This window comes from Macrotis lagotis, chromosome 3 (genome assembly GCF_037893015.1).
Source record: "Macrotis lagotis isolate mMagLag1 chromosome 3, bilby.v1.9.chrom.fasta, whole genome shotgun sequence".
NCBI classification, from domain to species: Eukaryota; Metazoa; Chordata; class Mammalia; order Peramelemorphia; family Peramelidae; genus Macrotis; species Macrotis lagotis.
Window position 1 is genome coordinate 69932708 of NC_133660.1, and position 22461 is coordinate 69955168.

General features: G+C 36.2%; 1 protein-coding gene across 1 annotated transcript in view; it reads left to right on the forward strand.

Annotated features, from left to right (window-relative positions):
- The window catches only part of CENPU (centromere protein U), a 51793-nt gene that overhangs the window by 18306 nt on the left and 11026 nt on the right, over nucleotides 1-22461 (forward strand). The window contains exons 3-10 of the mRNA XM_074228879.1: nucleotides 2198-2315; nucleotides 6910-7024; nucleotides 9372-9435; nucleotides 9930-10145; nucleotides 15489-15558; nucleotides 18813-18894; nucleotides 21891-21969; nucleotides 22222-22269. Coding sequence (XP_074084980.1) covers nucleotides 2198-2315; nucleotides 6910-7024; nucleotides 9372-9435; nucleotides 9930-10145; nucleotides 15489-15558; nucleotides 18813-18894; nucleotides 21891-21969; nucleotides 22222-22269 — 792 coding nt within the window. The remainder of the gene's footprint in view (nucleotides 1-2197; nucleotides 2316-6909; nucleotides 7025-9371; nucleotides 9436-9929; nucleotides 10146-15488; nucleotides 15559-18812; nucleotides 18895-21890; nucleotides 21970-22221; nucleotides 22270-22461) is intronic.

The following is a 22461-nucleotide window of genomic DNA, read 5'->3' on the forward strand; positions in this document are numbered from 1 at the left end:
CTGTGACTTTCTAAGTTAATATGTAATGAATGGACAGAGACTCAGCAAAATAGGAAGATGTGTGTAGGGTCTAGGTTAAGGAAGTATACTTTTTCACCTTGATGGAAAATGTCTCTATAAAAGAATTCCAGTGTTTTTTCAAGAAAAGAAGTTCTAATGCAGATCAAATTGCTGTAGGAAATCTTCCTATTTTGAGTCATTAAGGCATCCAAAGTGCAATTATGGAGTTGTAATACAATTCTTAGCCAGGTGTTTGTCATTTACAGCAATTACTGTTGTTATTAACTTCCTAACAATTATTATTTATGAGAAATGTGAATTGAGATAATGTTTGAATACAACTAAATGTAGTTAGACATTAAAGTTTTGTTTGTTTGTGACCGACAGTGTTTTCATACAGGATCCTTAACTGCATGATGTTTCTTTTCCATGTGGAAGTATTGTTTCTAATTCAAGTAGTCTGGAGATATATAGAAGAGATTACTACAAACCAGAGAGAATGTAATTTCTTTGTTTTCCATAGCAAGTAATCATAAATAAAAATGTGAGTTATTGCACAGCTTGATTAGAAGACACTCAGAAAGGTGGAAAGAACAAAATTCATACATATTCAATCAGAATATTGATTTTTTTTTTCTTTTTGAGGGGAAAACTAGACAGTTTTCTTACAAGGAAAAGGGTATTTTGACTATAATCATTAGATTACTCCCTTCTATCAAGAAGGGGCAGAATTAGGGGTAAGAGTAGAATTTAGAGATTTAGGTTTAAAGATATCCAAAAATGAAAAATGCAACTTCAGGAGTTAAATGGGTAGGTATGTTGGAAAGGATTCTTGTTCGGGCATCTTTTGGATTAGATAGTGTCTTTAAGGCCCTTCCAACTGGTAATTATTTAACTGAGTTTGATTAACTAGAAATAATAAATGATGAATATTGAAGAGACCTGGGAAAACTCAAGTCAAATGGAGATTTTAAATTAAAGCTGTAAAGAAGAGAAAAATGTTGATATTTTCTTTCAGAAGTGCTAAGGAATTAGATTATTTTGGGGGGGGAAGAAACATTTCTGGGGGGTGGAGCTTGATAATCATATTGGGGATATTGCCAATATCTTTGTGCTTTATTTTTCTAATTAGAAAAAAGTTTTTTTTTTTAGGTTTTTGCAAGGCAAATGGGGTTAAGTGGCTTGCCCAAGGCCACACATCTAGATAATTATTAAGTGTCTAAGATCGGATTTGAACCCAGGTACTCCTGACTCCAAGGCCAGTGCTTTATCCACTATGCCACCTAGCCGCCCAAAAAAAGTTTTTCAATGAACGTTTTCTCCCATCTACCTCTCCTTCAAAGAAGAGAAAAAAAATAAAACCCTTGTATCAAGTATGCATAGTTAAAACAAAAAGTAACCATATTGACCATGTCTAAAAATGTCCTACGTGTTTACCATTTTGTCAAGAAATAATAAGGAGCAATCTTCATCATTGGTCCTTTGGAGTCATACGAAGTTTGTTGTGTTCTTAAGTCTTAAAATTCTGGAACAGTTCATAAACTTCATGTTATCTTTCCTTGGGGACCATAGTAGTCTATTGTTCCAATTTTAGTATATGTGCTGCTGAAGTGAACATAATAATCCTTGTGCTTTAAAAAAATCAAAACGTTGGGAGTCTCTTCCCTTAGTATGACACACACTTCTTGGAAGTGATTATTTTAAGTGATTGAATTATCTTTGAAGTCTCATGTTTTTATGTTTTACATTATTATTACCTTTGCTGTTTGTGATGGTATTAAAAATTGGTAAACATTTATTAAATGTTTTCTATGTCCATTGTATCTCCACCATATGTTGTGGATTAGTTTCCTGAAAATGCAATTTAAACAACAACTTTCTAGGGAATTTGTTTCAATGGAAACAACTTATAAATGAGTAGTTGATCAAAATGTTTCATAGTAGTTCCATTACATGAGGTGGGAATGTATTATATATTCATGGCATTATTTAAGACAACGTTCAGGTGGAACTCTGGGCTCTGTCCATATAAATGGGAGTAATAAGTAAAAATATAAAGGTGCTGTTAAAGTCCATTTTCCTTTCATTCCTCTTCAAAACATCCAAAATAGCAAGATTATCTTTATTAAGTAAATGCAATTAAATTTTTAGTGGCAGAGAAATTCAGTCATTTGGCTTTTTTTTTTTTCATTTTTAGTTAAACAAAAAACCAGCGCATCTTTCTGGTAAATTATCTTTCCTTGAAGACTTGGATCTCTCAATTATTGGGAAGGTGAAAGAAACTGAGCAAGATGAAGAATTGGGTGATTCCTTTGGTTAGTATGCAAATTTTTTAAAAGTTGATTTTAAAATATAGTGTGCTGCTAGATATTAATCCTAAAATGTAGAAATGTCTTTATTATAAGATTTATTAGTATTACCTGTATCTAAAAATTTTACTATAAGAAGTGCAGGTTGATTTGAATTAATTTTCCTCATTTTTAGGTGAATTGAAGCTGGGTTTCTGGCATCGATAAGAACATTTACAATTGTAGGATTCTTGATATTTACAAAGCAATTTTTAAGTTTATTTTTGTACCAGTGTGCATTGCTATGTAGTACAAAAAGGGTTAGCACACAAATAATTCCAGTGAATGGGTCAGAATTACCTAGGATGCACAGTTCTGACAGGTCTGAGTCTAACTTAATATTAACTTTTCTTCAAATAGCAAGTATTTAAGGACTTATCTCTGCCCTTGCTAAGCATGGGATGAAAAGAGGCAGAAGATGGTCATTTCCCTTAAGGATCTCAAAACCAAGGCACTTCCACTTGCAATTCTGCTACATTCCCCTTGTTTCTAGAACCCACTGGAGGGTGATGTATCTTGGTTTTCATCTCAGTCATGACCTTTACCATTTTATTCCCCTGACTGTCTCCAACCACACCCATCTAATGACTACTAATTCTGATCTCCCTTTTTACTGTGACTTTAGTTTTATGATTAATCCAGGAGCTTCCTTCCATTTGTAAAACAAATCTATTCCCTCAAAGCCCTTAGAGACCTAGGCTCTGAGAGAATTTGTAAAGCTTATCAGACTATTATCTAGGTCTTTTTCCAAAAAGTTTTCTATAAAAGGGGGGGAAGGGCAAATTAAGGTTTTCTTTAGATATTGGGCTTTGTCAACCATTATGATAAGAAACCAGTTTCTGTTGTCCATCATTTTGATCCTCTGGACCTGTTGGTTATGGTGAGCCATGTTAGTGATTAGCACAGGTAGCATGTCTGAGGGAGGGCCTTTTCCTGGGTCAAGAAGGGCAGAGCTTTGGCAGCAAACGAGAAGCTAATTGGGTTAGGATCCACAATTTCATGTGAGTGCCAATGCAATGGATCTGAGAAAAAGGAAGCTTAGGAGCTGGAAAAGTGTTTCAGGCCAGGGAAATCTGTATGGTGATCAGAAGGCTCACTTCTCCAGCTGCATCTTGTTTTAAATTGGTTATTCACATTCTGTCTTTTCAATAGGGCAATTAGTGTTTCTCAATCTGCCATATACTGTTAGGAGACCTTTAAGATCCCCAGAATATGGTAGCACCCAGACTTATGCTTCTGGTGCAGTGAATCTCTGGAATGGATTTTGATTGATAATACAAGGAATAAGGACTTGAAAGAAATTCTATTATGTACTTGTGTTAATAATATTTTATTTGTGATCTATCTTTTCCTTCCTATTTTTGTTAAGACCCAACTCCTAAAAAGTCAGAGCACAAGCTGGGTTGGGTAGGATCTTCTAGGAAACCAGTCTGGGCAAGCCCTTATCCTAACCTCTCCTGAAGGAGAAAACTAGCCAGAGTTCTGAATGGAAATGGCTTTCCCAGTCCAGATACCTTGGGGTTGCTGGGCCCTCACAATCCAGCCACATTCTCTCTGTAGGAGGAGTTGGAGTCTTTTAGGTCACCTTCTCATTATAATAGCCTCCAATCAGGGAGTTCCCTGTCAGAAGATCTGATTTGAGGTGTTTGTTTTAGTTTCCTCTAAAGTCTGGTTCCTGAAAGAAAACACTGACCAACAATTTATTGATTATTAGTTAGCCTAGTTAATAAATTGATTATTCATTGCTTGGTAACTGTTTCTCAGAGATTTTTGTCACAGAGTAGATCTGTGATGTATTTCATTGATAGGTGGTTGAAATAATTTTAGTGGCTAACTTCTCCTGTGCCAGAACACCCCCCCACCCCAATCACCACAAAAGTGACTCAGGGATTCCTATAAGGAATGGAGATTTTCAGGTAGTCTTGGACCAAGAACCTTAATTTTAATTTACATGACCTTCTTGGACTGTCCCGTTTACCACATTGCAAGTATTTGCTTGCCTTTTCTTTATTTAACACTGTACCAGTCACTTCCTAATGCAGGACTTCAGTGGTGACATCTTATACATCTTATACAACCTATGTATTATTTCCTAACGTTGAGTTTTGTTAAGATAATTTCTACTAATTCATTTTTTGAAAACTATTTCTGGTTTTTCCTAACCCCTTTGACCATTATTGATATTTGGGAGAACTTGCTCTGTCCAAGCTAACCTGAAGATAACCCTAGAGGCCACTAAAATTCACCAAGTACTGGGGGCTGAGAGGTGCTTGAAGCCAGAAAAACTTTGGTAGGGATGGAACTAAGCCTGGCTATCTCCAGGTAGCCATATAAACTTCCCATCAACAGATGGTCCTTTGCCCTCAGCTAGCCTTCCAGTTTCATTGGGCATTATTCCCCCCTTCCACACTCCAATTCAACCAAATTGACTTTCTTTTTGTTCCTCATGGACCATGTTCATTGGTCTCCCATACCCGGAATGCATTCTCAAATTCCCTCAACATTAGAGTCCTCATCCTTTAAAAGGTGCATCTCAACCATCATCACTATCTTTTTTTTTTAAATCAAAGAAAAACTTTATCACAATCATTTTTTGCAAGGTTTTGAATTTCACATTTTTCTCCTTCCCCCGATAGGAAGCAAACTAATATTGGTTATACATGTATTAGTATGTTAAATATAAATCCATATTAATCATGTTGTGAAAGAAGAATCAAATTGAAACCATAAAAAAATTAATTTCATCTTTCTTAATAGAAGGCTTGATGTTTTAACTAATGAAAGATAAGAATAACAGTCAAAATACAGGTCATGTTCTTTAAACAAAGCATTCTCCTTGTCTCAAGAAAAAAAACTAAAAACAAGGAAACTATATTATGTGAGGAGCAGAAAGTGTTTTATAAGAGAAATGATTATTAATAACCAATGATTTGGGGAGATCCAGAGTATTTTTTTGGTTTTTGCAAGACAGTGGGGTTAAGTGACTTGCCCAAGATCACACAGCTAGATAATTATTAAGTGTCTGAGGCTGGATTTGAACTCAGGTCCTCCTGACTGCAGGGCTGGTACTCTATCAACTGTGCTACCTAGCTACCCCTAGAGTGTCCTTACTAAAAGACTTGGTTTCAAAAGTTCAATCTCTTGAAGGACTTCACTGATAATGTGATTGGATTAATTTTTTTTTATAAATTTATTTAATTTATTTCAACTACATGCAAAGATTAGCTTTTCAACAATCTTTTGCCCCTAAGATTTTGAGTTCCATATTTTTCTTCTTCCCTTCCCTCCCTCCTCCCCTTAACAATGAGTAATCTGTTGTAGCTGTGCACTTATAACTTTGTTAATTGTTTTCCATAAGAGTCATACTGTGGAAAAAAGTCACAACAAATGGGGGAAAAAATAAAGCAATAAAACATTTTAAAAATTGAAAATGGGGCAGCTAGGTGGCACAGTGGGGTGTCTAGGTGGCATAGTGGATAGAGCACCTGCCCTGAAGTCAAGAGTACCTGAGTTCAAATCCGGCCTCAGACACTTAACAATTACTTAGCTGTGTGGCCTTGGGCAAGTCACTTTAACCCCACTGCCTTGCAAAAACCTAAAAAAAAAATCATCCAAGGCTGGGGGTGGTTCTGATTTAGGGATAGTCTCTCTCTTTGACTTGATAACACTCTAAGCCCTTTATTATAATATTCATTTTCTCATCAATTGTTAATCAGTTGGTTACTACCGCCAGGGACACCCCTCTTCCAAAGGTCATATAAGCTGTGAAACCTCCCTTGCTGCCATGATTACCTTGAAATAAATATAGTCAAGCAAAACATTCCTACATTGATCATGTTCAAAATTAAATGTCTTATTTTGTGTCTTCCATGTCAGGAGGTAAGTAGCACAGTTCATCTGTTCTCCAGAATCATGGTTGGTTATTGCACTGACTGGAGTTCTTAAGTCTTTCAAAGTTGTTTGTTTTTACAATTTTTTACTGTAGAAATTGTTCTGCAGGTCTTGTCACTTAGTACTTTGCATCAGTTTAAATAAGGCTTCTCAGATTTCTCTGCAGATTTCCCTTTGTTAATTTTTTTATGGCACAATAATATTCCATTGTCATGTATAGTAATTTATTCAGCTATTTCCAAATTAATGGGCACTTCTTCTAGTTTTTAGTTCTTTGCCACTATAAAGATGCTATAAACCAATCTATATAATTTAGTTAATTTTCTTTACCGTATATCATTTGTGGGTTCTTTTATTCTTATCTCTTGGTAGCAGCAGAGGATGTGGAAACTTTCCTGGTGGGGGGGGGGGGGAGTGAATCCTAGCACCATTAAAATTAACTAGTTGGTCTTTTATGAAACATTTATTTGTTTTCCAGGGGTTGCCATTAGTTTTGGAAGAATTCACATTAAGTCTACAGGTGGACTAAATAATTTGGCTGTTTTCTTTGCCATTAAAAAAAAAAAGATGAATAGAAATTTCCCTCAGAAGTGAGTTTCTTGTTTTGACCCATTGGTTTTTGGGAGCAAGTATAGGTTTCAGCTCATTGTCCTTCTTATTTTTTATATAGTTACTCCTTTACACAGTACTGCCTTGTATTTAGAAGCTGAAGAAAGCTGCAGACCTAGTGAGACCCAGATTCCATTAGTTGTTTCCCCTCCACCTGGAAAAAAGGCCAGAACCAGGTATGTTGAGCACAATTTTTTTTTTTTTTAGATTTTTGTGAGGCAAATGGGGTTAAGTGGCTTACCCAAGGCCACACAGCTAGGTAATTATTAAGTGTCTGAGACCGGATTTGAACCCAGGTACTCCTGACTTCAAGGTTGGTGCTTTATCCACCTAGCCACCCTGTTGAGCACAATTCCAATGGGATTGTTGAAGAACTCATTACAAGAATTACTTGTTAAAACCTCTAGAGGGCATCTTCAGACGATGGCCTTGGGGTAGGTTCCATCTTTGCACAGGAGCTGGGTCACACTGGATTGGTCACTTCCTAACTTTTCAGAGTCCTGAGCAATTCTAAGACTTAGATCATGGTAAAGCAGCCCATTGAAATTGGTGGAGGCAAGGGGCAGCTAGGTGGCACAGTGGATAGAGCACCTGGAGTTAGTAGCACCTGAGTTCAAATCCGGCCTCAGACACTTAATAATTACCTAGCTGTGTGGCCTTGGGCAAGCCCTTTAACCCCATTTGCCTTGCAAAAAAAAAACTAAAAAGAAATTGGTGGGGGCAGCTTCCTTAAACCAATGACATCATAGATGTAAGACAAACTAAGGTATTTTCAAATGTGAATATAATTCAGATCCTGATTTTTTTCCTCTTATCAAAAAAATTTTGGATTGAAAACTTCATTTTTTAATGTTAATTTATTGCTCTAGTCTAAGCAGAATATTCCAGAAACAGGGAGATAGAGGAATTTAGTTTTAATTAATCTATATGGTTTAACTTGAAATAAGCTGAATTTTCTTTCAACCTTTTTTGGTTTTGGATGTTAGCTTTTTTTGTGACTTAATAGGCCTTAGAATCAGGAAGACTTGGGTTCAAATCCTATCTTTGAAACCTCCTAGTTGTGTGACTTTAGGTAATTGGTCACTTCTCAGTGCCTCCAGGCTACTCTCTTAAGAGTGTTTAACTTGCTGAGAAGATGCTGATTTGATAAGGTTAATCTGCTAGAAGTTTTTCACTGTTCATTCTGCATATTGAAATAACCAATCTATACAAATAGCACCACCAGAACTTGTTTTAAGAAGTGATTTTAAAAAAAACATGTGGAATTCCTAGCACCCTCTTGCCTCACTGCCAGCATTGCTGGTGAGGGTGACTCTGTAGGATTGTGGGCTATTTTGTATTTTAACATTTTTCCTGGGTCTTCAGTGCCAAAGACATCATCATTACCTAGTCCTCAGCTTTCTGTTGCTGGTCTGCTCTTTACTTCACATTATAGTCTGTCCCTTAGACCATAGTTGAAGACATTCTAGCTTATTAGAACCTCCTAGACTTTGTGCTGCCCTGGCATCACCTCTGAGAAACCTTTGATTTATCTCTTCTTCAATGCAGCCTTTCCAGTGTTGTCAGACCCACTGGGACTGGGGCCTTAATGGCAAACAACCTGCCAGATGACTTACAGGACTCATTTGAAAGTATTGTTACAGGATATTAGAAAGTTCCGAATTAGACTAATCATTGACCAATTTAATGCTTGCTTATTAGATAAATATGGACTTAAAACCAACATTTCTGTTGCTTGAGGTTCTGCAGAGAGTTCCATGGAACTCTTGTTTATAATATTTACTACTTAAAATGAATAATGTTAAGGCAAAATTCTGTGTAGTTCCTACCCCATGAGAATTCACGAAATTCAAAATAATGAGTTTTTTTTTTAATTCAAGAGGACTTGCCTTTTAGAGAGAAAATTTACCTAGTTTCAAGAAACATAGAGCATAATGCCTTAGATTTAGATGGTGGGGGGGGGGGGTCTAATTCAACCTTCTCAATATATAATTGAATAAAATAAGGTCCTCTGACTCCCAAACCAGTACACTTTTCTCCTCTGGTTGGATTTATCATTATTTGTTTTTGAGTTTTTGAATGTCTTTTGAAAGATTTAGAGCAAAATCCTTTTTATTGAAAAAGAGAATTCCTTTGGTGGGTGAGACAAGTACTTCCATGTTCATTCTGGAGAGGTTTGGTCCCAGTCTCAAGGAGGGATTGTGTGTGTATATCCATTTTTCAGCCTCATCATTAGGTTGGCCAACAAGAGATGACATTTGTGAACCACAGCATGACTTTTTTCAGGCAGTTTAAACAAGGTCCCCAGTCTGCCTTGGTGTTGAGTGTGCATGATGAGAATTTCATGGATCCCTCAGTATGACAAAGATTTCATGCTTGATTACTGACATTTTCCCTTTGTTAGTCTGACTTAGGGATATATTACAAGATTTTATGTACAATGTCTTGATTTTAAGTGACATGTATAAGAGCTACATGGATAAAAGTTTGGTTAAAGTTTATATTGCTTATTGTTTGGTGCAGTGTGGAACTGACTGAAAATCAATCTGAGGAAGAGGAGAATTTTCTAATAAGGAGAACAAAAAAGGTAAGAATGTTTGCCTGCTTCACATGTTTCAGATACTGTTTAGATGATGGTTATAGATAAAAACTTAGTTTGATAGCAGCAGCTTTGTGGTGAAAAGGAATTTCTGCTTGAGACATAGAAGAGCTTTTCTATCAAAAGTATATTTAGGTACCAGTACTTTCCATCTATTGTCTCATTTAGTTCTCCTAATTCAGTCTGTGCAGATGTTATTTTCATTTTGCAGAAAAGGAAATTGAGGCAGAAGCTAATCTTTAAATTGGTAGAGCAGCTCACAAGTAAGTCATACTTGTCATGCATCATTAGGTCTTTGCAAGTGAATAAAAATAAGTTCTGAAAACTGGGTCAGGACTCATGAAATCACATTGAATTGTTGGTACAATTGTGTAGAACTCATACTTAACCATTAGTGTACATTGTCAACTTCTTAGAAATTTTAGTTTTTAATCATTTTATATTATGTTCATAGACAGTGTTACTATTGATTTTTTATTTAGGTATCAGGAAAATCTAAGCCTGTTATTGATGATTCTGAATCGGAAAGCACTTCAGACAGAATAACAAGTATTGTAAAGCAGATGAGAGAGCAGACAATTCAAGCTTCCTCCACTGTGTGTTCTGCAAACCTTCCAGGGAAATCTGTGGACTCAGTATTTTCTAATGAAGGCTTCCTGGTTGCTGAGAAAGCATCACTAGTCACCAAGAGTGAACCGGTAAGAGATTTTTCTGCTCTTTGGCCATTACTCCTTGTGTTGACTCCCTTATTCAAGTGTAAGTTCTGAACAAGAAGGCCACTGGAAGGGAGAGAGTTGACCCACTTCCCATGCTACCACTCCAGCAAAAACTGGAAATGTTCCCCAGTCTAAATAGCTATCAAGAAAGTCAGTGAGAAGCAACAGAAAGTATTTTCATCCCAGAAATTCAGAATAACCCAGAATTTTTACAGGTAAGTAGACATGAGAACCTGCCAGAAACAACAGTGATAGTGAAGTCAAACAAAACAGAAGTATCCTAGTAAGATCAAACACACCTGTAATTTGTAAGGCTCTGTATCTAAGGGCAGGAACAACAGAAGACCACTACCAGAAATCCAAGGACATCAGTCAGCTGGGACCAGAAGAGACCATTATGGGTCTCAGACTGGCAGTCTTAGACTGGGACTTTCCAGGTCCAGGGGCATTGAGATCTGTAGTACTCTGCCCCATAGTACCAGAAAGCTTAAAACCTAATGTATTCTTTTAATAGCTACATCCAGTAAGTAGAGGTCAGAGGAAGAACCTAGGTGACCCTGGTTGAGACCAAGCAAGGCCAACTACTCCACCTGAAAGAGCAGCAGATGTTGGTGCCCAGCTTGATTCTCCTAACTCAGTCTGTGCACATGTTAATACATTTTGATATAGAGGAAACTGAGGCAGAAGCTAATCTTTAAATTGGTGGAGCAGAGGCTTTGCAAGTGATTAAAAAATAAATTCTGAAAACAGGACCCATGAAATCACATTGAAACTATAGGTATAATTGTGTAGGACTCACATGTAACCATTAGTTCTACTGACTAAGAACTTCCACAGATCCAGAAATACCTAAAAACTTAACTTAGAAAAAAGAGAAATTCTGTAACAGCTGCAAGAAGAAAGGAAAATTGGATTTTCCATAGGAACTACATGAATACATGAAAAAATGAAAAGATTAAAAGTTGGATAAAAGTTCTAGAAGAAAAAAGCAGAAGAATAAAGTTTAGAAGAAAAAAATGGTAAGCCTTACCCAAATAATGGGCTACTTGAAAATTTAAACAGAAGTCAGTGACTGTGTCAAACTATAAGAAATATTAGAATGAAATCAAAAGATTAAAAAAATAAAAGAAAATATAAGGTATATGCTATCAAAAACAGAGATAATCATTGAATTTTCATTTAAAAAAACATCCTGAATGTTATATTAAAGAAATTTAATTGAAAACTGGTCAGAGTATCAGAGGGTAAAGTAAGAATGAGAAGAATCCACTAATCTAAAAAGGACCAGAGGAAAGGTGTCAGGAATCTCAGAGTCAAAATCCAGAGCTTCCATGTCAATAAAAAAAAATATTTCAAGCCACCCAGAATAATTCAGGTATGAAGGAATATCAATTAGGATCACACAAGGACAGGCAGTGTCTTCTTTAAATGAGAGATCTTGGAATGCAACATTGAAAAGGTGAAATATAAACTCACATTCAGGAATAATTTACCCTGTAAAGCTAAGTATAATTCTACACAGAAAAGAGGACCTTTAATGGAATATGTTGTTCATTCATTTCAGTTATGCCTACTCTTTGTGATCCCATTTGGGGTTTTTGTGGCAGAGATACATACCACATTTCCTTCTCTAGCTCATCTTACAGATGAAAAGATGAAGCAAACAGGGTGAAGTGACTCTCCCCGCCCCCCCTGGGGGGGGGGTTATAGAGTTAGTAAATATCTGAAGCCACATTTGAACTTGGGTCTTCCTGACTGCAAGTTCAGAGCTTGATCCACTGAGGAAACTTCCACAGTTACAGCTTTGAAATGTAAACAAAAGACTTAAAGGAAACCTAGAAAGAAAAGTTTTTTGAGTGACTAAAAGAATTTACTATGGTGACATGTTAATTTTTTTTTTAATTTTTTTTTGCAAGGCAAATGGAGTTAAGTGGCTTGCCCAAGGGTACACAGCTAGGCAATTATTAAGTGTCTGAGACCGGATTTGAACCCAGGTACTCCTGACTCCAAGGCCGGTGCTTTATCCACTATGCCACCTTGCCGCCCCAACATGTTAATATTTTAAAGAGGGAAAAGAAACATGGCTTCCAAATTTTAACATCTTCAGAGGACATTGAGGGGAAAGTTTATTAAGATCAAGAGCTGGGATTGATTTAATTCTGTTCAGATTATTATAAGAAGGGAAAGAAAAACAATGAAAAGGGGGTGGCTATGTGACATAGTGGTTAAAGAACCGGCCTTGGAGTCAGGAGTACCTGGGTTCAAATCCGGTCTCAGACACTTAGTAATTGCCTAGCTGTGTGGCCTTGGGCAAGCCATTTAACCCCATTTGCCTTGCAAAAACCTAAAAAAAAACAAAATGAAAAGGAGGAATACAGTGGTGTAGAAAAGAAAAGGGGGTAGAAATATGTAAAAATGGGCAAAGAAAGGGTGAGTGGAGGCAGACATCAGAAGCCTCATTTTTTAAATGTATTTTCTTTTTTAATTAATTTTTTATTATTTTATTTTTCAATTACATGAAAAATAATTTTCAACATTCATCTTTTTGTAAGCTTTTAGTTCTGAATTTTTCTATCATCCAACATCCCTTCCCTCCCTTCTTCCATGACAGATAGTAATCTGATATGGGTTATATATGTACAGTTATGTTTAACATATTTCCATATTAGTCATGTTGTGAAAGAAAAATAAGAACTAATGGGGGAAAAATCTATGAGGAAGAAGAAAAAACATGTTTTAAAAAGTGAAAATGGTATGCTTTGGTCTGCATTCAACCTTCATAATTTTTTCTCTGGATGTGGATGACATTTTGCATCACAAATCTTTTAGAATTGTCCTTTGTCATTGAACTGCTATGAAAGGAGCTAAATCCATCATAGTTGATCATCTCACAATGTGACTCTTCATGTGCATAATGTTCTCCTTCTGCTCACTTCATGTAGTATCAGTTCATGCAAGTCTTTCCAGGCTTTTCTGAAGTCTGACCACATATAGTTTCTTACAGAAAGTAGTATTCCATCACATTCATATACCATGATGTTCAGCCATTCCCCAATTGATGGGCATTCCCTCAATTTCCAATTCCTTGCCACTATAAAAAGGAACTGGTATAGATATTTTTGTGCATGATTTATTTTTATTTTTATTTTTTTTAAATTTATTTTTATTAAAGATATTTTTTGAGTTTTACAATTTGACCCCCAATCTTACTTCCCTCCCCCCACCTCCACCATGGAAAGCACTCTGTCAGTCTTTACTTTGTTTCCATGTTGTACCTTGATCCAAATTGGGTGTGATGAGAGAGAAATCACATCCTTAAAGAAGAGAAGAGAAGTCTAAGAGGTAACAAGATCAGACAATAAAATATCTGTTTTTTTCTAAATTAAAGGGAATAGTCCTTGCACTTTGTTCAAACTCCACAGCTCCTTATCTGGATACAGATGATACTCTCCTTTGCAGACAGCCCAAAATTGTTCCCGATTGTTGCACTGATGGAATGAGCAAGTCTTCTTCAAGGTTGAACATCACTCCCATGTTGCTGTTAGGGTGTACAGTGTTTTTCTGGTTCTGCTCATCTCACTCAGCATCAGTTCATGCAAAGCCCTCCAGGCTTCCCTGAAATCCCATCCCTCCTGGTTTCTAATGGAACAATAGTGTTATGACATACATACACCACAGTTTTCTAAGCCATTCTCCAATTGAAGGACATTTACTTGATTTCCAATTCTTTGCCACCACAAACAGGGCTGCTATAAATATTTTTGTACAAGTAATGTTTTTACCCTTTTTCCTCATCTCTTCAGGGTATAGACCCAGTAGTGGTATTGCTGGATCAAAGGGTATGCACGTTTTTTGTTGCCCTTTGGGCATAGTTCCAAATAGCTCTCCAGAAGGGTTGGATGAGTTCACAGCTCCACCAACAGTGTAATAGTGTCCCAGATTTCCCACAACCCTTCCAACAATGATCATTATCCTTCCTGGTCATATTGGCCAATCTGAGAGGTGTGAGGTGGTACCTCAGAGAAGCAGCTTTAATTTGCATTTCTCTAATAATTAATGATTTAGAGCATTTTTTCATATGGCTATGGATTGCTTTGATCTCCTCATCTGTAAATTGCCTTTGCATATCCTTTGACCATTTGTCAATTGGGGAATGGCTTTTTGTTTTAAAAATATGACTCAGTTCTCTATATATTTTAGAAATGAGTCCTTTGTCAGAATCATTAGTTGTAAAGATTGTTTCCCAATTTACTACATTTCTTTTGATCTTGGTTACAGTGGTTTTATCTGTGCAAAAGCTTTTTAATTGAATGTAATCAAAATCATCTAATTGGTTTTTGGTGATGTTCTCCAACTCTTCCTTAGTCATAAACTGCTCCCCTTTCCATAGATCTGACAGGTAAACTAGTCCTTGATCTTCTGATTTGCTTATAGTATTGTTTTTTATGTCTATGTCCTGTAACCATTTGGATCTTATCTTGGTAAAGGGTGTGAGGTGTTGGTCTAATCTAAGTTTCTTACATATTAACTTCTAACCCAGCAGTTTTTATCAAAGAGGGAGTTTTTATCCCAATGACTGGACTCTTTGGGTTTATTAAACAGCATATTACTGTAATCATATCTGCTTTTGCACCTACCTAGTCTATTCCACTGGTCCACCACTATTTCTTAGCCAATACCAAACAGTTTTGATGATTGATGCTTAATAATATAATTTTAGATCAGGTAGAGCTAAGCCACCTTCTTTTGCACTTTTTTTTTCCATTAAGCTCCTGGCAGTTCTTGACTTTTTATTTCTCCATATGAATTTACTTACATTTTTTTCTAACTCGAATTTTGATTGGTAGGGCACTAAACAGATAGTTTAGTTTTGGTAGAATTATCATTTTTTATTATATTAGCTCTGCCTATCCATGAGCAGTTGATATTTGCCCTGTTATTTAAATCTGATTTAATTTATGTGAAAAGTGTTTTATAATTGTTTTCAAAAAAGATTCTGTGCATGATTTTTTATGATCTCTGGAATACAGACTTAGGAATGGTATGACTGGATCAAAGGGTATGCACAGATTGATTGCAGTTTGGGGGTGGAGGAATCTCTTTGATCTGAAATGAACAAAGGAAGAATACACACAAGGAGTTTGGCGTAGAAATACATCAGACTCAATAGGGCAAAAAGCAACGATGGGGGGGGAGTTAGAGAGGGAGTCATGAGTAAGTGTAGGAGAATCTCTAATGTTCTCCCATCTGTTGCTTTTTTTTTTACTTACATGTTTTTCAGTGGTGATGTTCATTTCTCAAATTATGTTGTGTTCTTTATAATAGAAGACTCTTAGGAGGAAAGGGACCTCTCCTGGAAAGAAGGAGAAGCCTCCAAGATCGCCATTAAACACAGGTAACAAATAATGACTAATGTGATTTTATTATTGTAATTTGGGAATTCTGTTCTAGGAAAAAATATAAATATTTTATTTATGGATGGTTTTATTGGTGTAGAAGCCTCCAGGGCTGCAGTTCCTCCCACTCCCATTAATTGTACTAATAATGTTAAGACTCAGTTTCCCAGGAGCTACTTTTCTCTTTTCCTGGAGGGAGAATATTCTCTGATACTTGGTTATTCCTGCTCTTCCTTCCTCTCCTTTTCATAATTGAGACTTTTGGGTTGAACCCTGTATGTGGAGTCCTAGGACCTGGATCCAAAACCTGTATTTCCATTTACATTCTGGGTGAATCATTTAACCTCATCTGTGAAATGAGGGGATAGGATGAGATGGGCTCTCCAGGAAGCCCCTATGCTTCTTTTTAAAAATTTTTTTATTTATTTAAGTCAATGGGGTTAAGTGACTTGCCTGAGGTCACACAGCTAGGCAATTATTAAGTGTCTGAGGCCGGATTTGAACTCAGATCCTCTTGACTCCAAGGCGAGTGCTCTATCCACTGTGCCACCTAGTTGCCCCCTCCCTTACCCCCTCTTGCCGTGCTTCTGGCAGAGTTTCTCATCAAGTTTGTGAATGCCTCCTCCCTCGATTCCCCTACCAAGTGTATTATCTTAGGAGAGAAGTCTTAAAATGATATTCCTTTCTCTTGCTTCAAAGACAATATAATGAGCCTCACCTTCCCCATCTGCAAAATGGGTTTAAGAAGACTTGAACTCCCTGTCTCACAAAGTTGCTCTAATGAAAATGCCTTGTAAATCTCAAAACACTTTATGAATGGTCACATTGAATGAATTAAAAACAATTGTATTGTTAGCTGCCTTTTAGAATATCCTTCCAACTGTGACCAAGAAAATTCAGCTCAGTGTGCTCAGCTGCCTCTAATTTTAACCATGATGAAGACCTGAGGTAAAAAGCAGTCTTTTCATATGGGAACAAAACCAGAAAAATGGCGACTGCATGAACATGTTGGCAGATCACAATTCTAAGAAGGAGAGTAGGGCTTTGCAGTCAGGAAGATGTGGCCTCACTGGACTAGCAACTGCTTGTCCCAAGCAACTGCCCTTGTTGCTGCTGCTCACCATTGGTTATCTGGCTTCACCTTATTGCTGAGCTCTGGACTTTGAGGTCACTGTCAACAAGAGAGAGCATTAGATAGGGTTTCAGAAAACCAAGTCTCATTCTGGCTGGCACTCTTATGAGGCTGTGACTAAAGCCACCCTCAGGCTGGAGTTTCCTTATCTGTAAAAGAAGGAAAAAAAAGGGGGGGATGACAACAGTATTAACTTTAAAAAATAGTTTTGTAATTGCCTTTTGTTTTTATAGTACAATAATTTACCCTTAACTACATTCTCCCTGCTCGAAACCAGGTCTATCTGTATAACCAAAAAAAACCCCAAAGTATTTAAACCAAAGCCAATTGATAAGATATATTGCATGTAGTTGCACATTGCACCTGTCTACTGAGAAGTCAAGGGTAAGTTTCTTATCTGTTTTCCAGGACTGAGTGTGTTGTTTTACATTATTGTACTGTAATGTTAGAATATCTCAGTCCCTTGGCCTGCTTTCTTTACTCAGTTTCATTTCATACAACTCCTTCCATATTCCTCTGTATTTAAGCTTTCAACACAGAAAAGATAAAAGAATAAAAGAAAGCAGTGTCTAACTGATAGTTCTATGAGTAATCGGAAGGTAGGACAGGACATTGGATTTTTTCCGCTGTTTTCCAGCATTTTACTTCTAGATTTTTCCACAATTTTTAAAATCAAGACTCCTTAAGATTCAGCTGCAGTCTTCCCTAGCTCCCTCAGTTGTTACTTACTCTCCCTCTAGAATTCCCTTTGGGTTAAAGAGTACAATTTATTGAATTTTCATACCTAATTACAAATTGCTTGCCAGAATTATTGGACCAATTCCACCAGCTGTGTAGTAGTATACTTACTTTCCTATAGCTCCGTCAATATTGATCATATCTATTTTTATCATCTTTAATGAGGAACAGGTAAAACTTCAGAGTTGAGTTTTATTGTTTTTTAATATATTCTTTCATATATTTTATCAAGTGATTTGACTCAAATCTCCTTATGGTTGAATGTTTGATTATCTTTTTTTGAAAACCATTCATTATGTATTGGGAAATGACACATTTGTGACAATTCCTTATATATTGTAAACACCAGAGTTTTATCAGAGCTATTTAAATACAAAAATTTTTTAATGTGACTTCCTCTTAGTTTAGTGATTTTGATTTTGTGCAAAAGTTTATTTTTGTGCTACTGAAGTGGTCTACACTTCTTGTAATATCTGGAGTTTTCTTTTGCTGTCATTTTCTATAGTTATGAAAAATGACTTTTTTTAAATAATGTGATTTTTCATATATAGGGTCTGTATCATGTAGAATTTAATGTGATATATGGTGTAAGGAACTTGTTTAACTTTTTTTTTCTGCCAAATTGCCTTTTATTTTTCCTAGCAAATTTTATTCATTTGGAGGGGTCTTTCCCAGTGGTTTGCATTTTTGAGCTTTTTGAAAATGGGACCCTTCTTTGTTTACATTCTTTTAAAAAAATTTTTAGTTATTTTATTTAAATTTTTTTTTCTCTCAGCTACATGCCAAAGGAAGTTTCAACATTTACTTCCAAAACTTTGTCTTTCAAATCCCAGGACTTGACAATAGTGACTGATACACAATAAAAGTTTAAGGGTTTTAAAATCTGGAGTGAATTATAAAGGAAAGTTTTATGGATAACCCATTCTTGGCCCATTATCATCAGAATTTTAAAAAAATGTAAGTATGCAGAAAAAAATCAAAATATATACCAAGTTAGAAGACTAAAGATGAGAAGATGGTATGGTGTTCAATAAAGCATAGTAAGGTTTAGTAATGTTTAAGATGAAGATACATGCTTCTTGGGAGTCATAGTTCTAGATTAAGATAATGTACAGTTAAAGGGATTTAGAGCTAGAAAGGACCTTATCAGATATCTGGTCCAATGTCTAGTTTTCCTTTTAAATAAATCAAAGCCCAGGGGAAATTAACTTGCCCAAGGTCACACAGGTCATCAGGAACAGAATTGGCATTTGACTCCAAATTCAGTGCAATGTATGTCATGAGAGGAAGGCGTGGCTTTTTTTTAACTTCATAATAGTACTGAAACATCATCCTTTTTAGATCTTAGTGATTTCTTAGATTCTCTGTGTATTTGGTTTTCAGAGAAGAAGAAAAGGTCTCCCAGAGATACAGCAAAGTCTCATCTCATTTTATCTCCATTTGAGGATGCTCTGGTAGAGTACAAGTAAGTCTCCGATTTTTTTCCTTATACATTAAAACAGTGATATTGTCTTCAATAAAAAAGCATTCTCAATTCACCAAATTCACTTGTTACCGACTTAGAGTCAAAGATTAACCCTGTTTCCATGATGTGTATAGGTTGTGCTTCTAAATATGTGATAGTGGAAGGCACAAGAATAGATGACACCATCCAGGTGAGAATGTGTGGAAAGAAGAAACAGCTGGGGACAGAACTTTGGGAAACCCCCACCTTAAGGTCTAGAGAAGAGTATGAAGAATCATCTGACAGGGTGAAGGGAGAGAGAGAGATTTCTCATACCAAGAGTTGGGTTAACAGTGTCAAATGATGCAGAAATCAAATCCAAGAGGTCCCTTCCTAATGATTCTCTGAAGGAAACATCATTATACTATAGGAAGTTTGAGGAGAGACCCTGGTGAAGTAGGCATGACTTTTTAAAAAGAGTTTTGGTCTGATAGGAGAGGTGATATGGGGCAGTAGTTTGAATTATATAGAAAGATCACAAGAGACCCAAATGGAGAATTAATGATGAAATTTTGAATGATCGGTGAGTCAAAGAATGAATCATAGAAACATCTATTAATTATAGAAAGAAAAAATAATGATGAAACAATCAGAATTTCTAGGATGTAGCTAAAGCAGTTCTGGAGGAGAGGGAGCCACAAAAATACACATGTATATATACATATAAACAAAAATATTTTCTAATAAGAAGAGGATTGATGAACTGAATGTGTGTTTTAAAAAAATTAGAAAGCCAACAAAATAAACACAACAGAGGGGATGCAAATTAAATTTAGATTAAATTAAAAAAAACTGGATGTTAAAAAAATACCTAAAAGCTGATTCTTCCAAAAGATCAACAAGACTGATAAACATGTAGCCAATTTGATTAAGAAGAGGGAAGAAAGGTAATGAGAAGATTTTGGTCTGGGGGAGGAGTGGAATTGGTGATAGATGGGCATATTTTTTAGGCAGATGAGAAAGAATCTGGTGAAGGGTCAAATATGGTGAACAGGTCAAAAATGCATAAAAGTGGGAGAGAGTTTGGAGTTATCAGAAGAGAGGGTCAAGAGTATAAGTAGAGGAGCAGCTTGGTGGTGCAGTGATTAGGCCATTGGCCCTGGAGTCAAGAGGACTTGAGTTCAAATCTGACCTCAGACACTTAATAATTATCTAGCTGTGTGACCTTGGGCAAGTCACTTAAACCCATTGCCTTGCAAAAACTTAAAAAAAAGTACAAGTAGAGGGATTAACCTTCTTGATGAGTTATAATTACTTTTTCTCTGATATGAGAAAGAAAAAATGGAAAGTGATATTGAGAAGTCAAGTTGAGGGATTTCCATAGATCAAGTGTTCCGCTTTCTCAGTGTAGACTGATCATGGGAGTCATCAGATAGATGGTAGTCACTATCACCTGTGGTAGTGGAAACCCTTGGAGTAGATGGAATCTGCAAGAGAAAAGATTTACAAGGAGAGGAAGGCTGGAGGAATTGGGAAGAGTTAGGAACTTTTGGAGGAGTGGATTAAGAGAGAGGAAGAGAACTGGTATGAAGTGACTTCTCTGAAGGGAGAGAATATCCAGATTGAAAATAGCAGAAAGTTTGAATAAACTACTGATGAGATGGATAGTTTGAGGAGTCAGTAAAAGTAGAGGAGTGAGAGCCTAGCCCCCAGGCCAGAAATCTGAAATCAATCCATTTTCATGGCTTTTTGTAAAATGTTTGAGTTTTAGCCTCTGGAGTCTGTTTACACAATTGGTGATGTCAGCTACTATGTCTTCCCCTATTACATACTTTTAAGCCTCATGGGGGCAGCAAGGTGGCAAAGTGGATAGAGCACCAGCCCTGGAGTCAGGAGGACTTAACTGTGTGACCCTGAGGAGGTCACTTAACCCATCGGATTGCCTCACATCCAAGGCCATATTCAGTCATCCTGATTCATAATCTGACTCCTAGACCCAGATGACTCTGGAGGGTAAAGTGAGGCTGGTGACAATAACACCATTTTATTCTTAACTGCCCTCAAATAATCATGCAAGACTGTATTGTATATAGGAGAAAGTAAAGGCTTGTGACTTTATCTTTCATTATGTGTTATTAAGCTCAGTATGTAATCCTGTGTTAATTTTAAAAACTAAGATTCAGAACAAGTTGGAAGATTTGATAATTTTCTTCTCCCCCCCCCACTTCCTTTATTACTTTAATAATATGGGTTTCATGAAGGATATGTACAACTTTTATCAGACTGTTCACTTCCATGGGGAGAAGGGAGGGAAGTGATAGTGGTAGAAAAATATTGAACTCATAAGTTTGCAAATGTATAAATATTGAAAAACTGCCATTGCATGTAATTGATAAAATTTTAATAAAATAATTTTAAAAAGAAATTAAAGCTATATAAAGTCATAAAAATTAAAGAATACGAGTTTCATTTATGTTGATAAAATTCTACTGAGCCATTGTTGTTGCGCTAACATTAGTTTTATTGACAGTTTATCCATTAATGTGTTTACCCCCTCAGAGAATTCAAGAAATAGAAAGTCAGCAGAAATTTGTTGACAGCTTAAAATTTGCAAAGATCCCACTTAGAGCATTTCTAAACTGTGTTTGATAATCTGTCTCTAGGCATTAGTATTTTGGTGTTGAGGGCATTTTGTTATCTGACAAAATGGACTAACAAGAAATAGTATTTCAAACTTTTGAAAATCATTTTATTAGTGAACACACTAGGAAAGTCTCAAGTAAATAGATTTACATGGCACTAGAACCTGGAAAAAAACAACGGGCTTCCATCATCACTGGAGTCAAAAAAGGCCATGAAGACCATTTCCACAGTGTATATATTCATATTCATCACCCATTTATATAAAACCAACTTCTAAAATAGACATTCATCGTTCTTGTAAAGAGATAGAAGTTAATTTCAACATATAGCTTATTGTGGGTATACACATAAATTCCTATTTCTTGTCCTTACAGGCAGCAAGTGGATTCTGAAATTTGTCGGAGAGCAATTGACAGTTTTTATTCTATTTTTAAGGAACAGCTTATTAAAATTGTAAGTTTTATTGATGTGAAACCACCATTTCAGAATGTTGAGTTGTTGAAATATATAAACATCTTGTTTGTTTGTTTGTTTGTTTTTTTTACCAGGGCTAGGCTCTCCCTGCTTTCAAACATGCCTATGGCCAGTCACACTGGTCATTGTGCATGCATGGCTGGGCCTGCCCTGTCTGTTGAAATAACAGTAGACCCACAGACTTGTCTGGTTCTGAACATTGAATGTAATTGTGATTTGTCTTGTGTACAGTTTTCAGAAGTCCAGAAACTGAAAAACTTGAAAAGGAAGAATGCCAGGGTAGGTCACTTGTGATTAATAATATAAATTATAAACTAATGTGAATAGTAGTAGTATTTGACTTAAGGCAGAATTGGAACTTGGGTCTTCCTGACTCCTAGTCCAAACTATTCATTGCATCACCTGGCTGCCTGATTACTCCACACAATCTTGTAGTGTTTGTGTTAATCTTAAAGAGGAAGAAACCTTTAG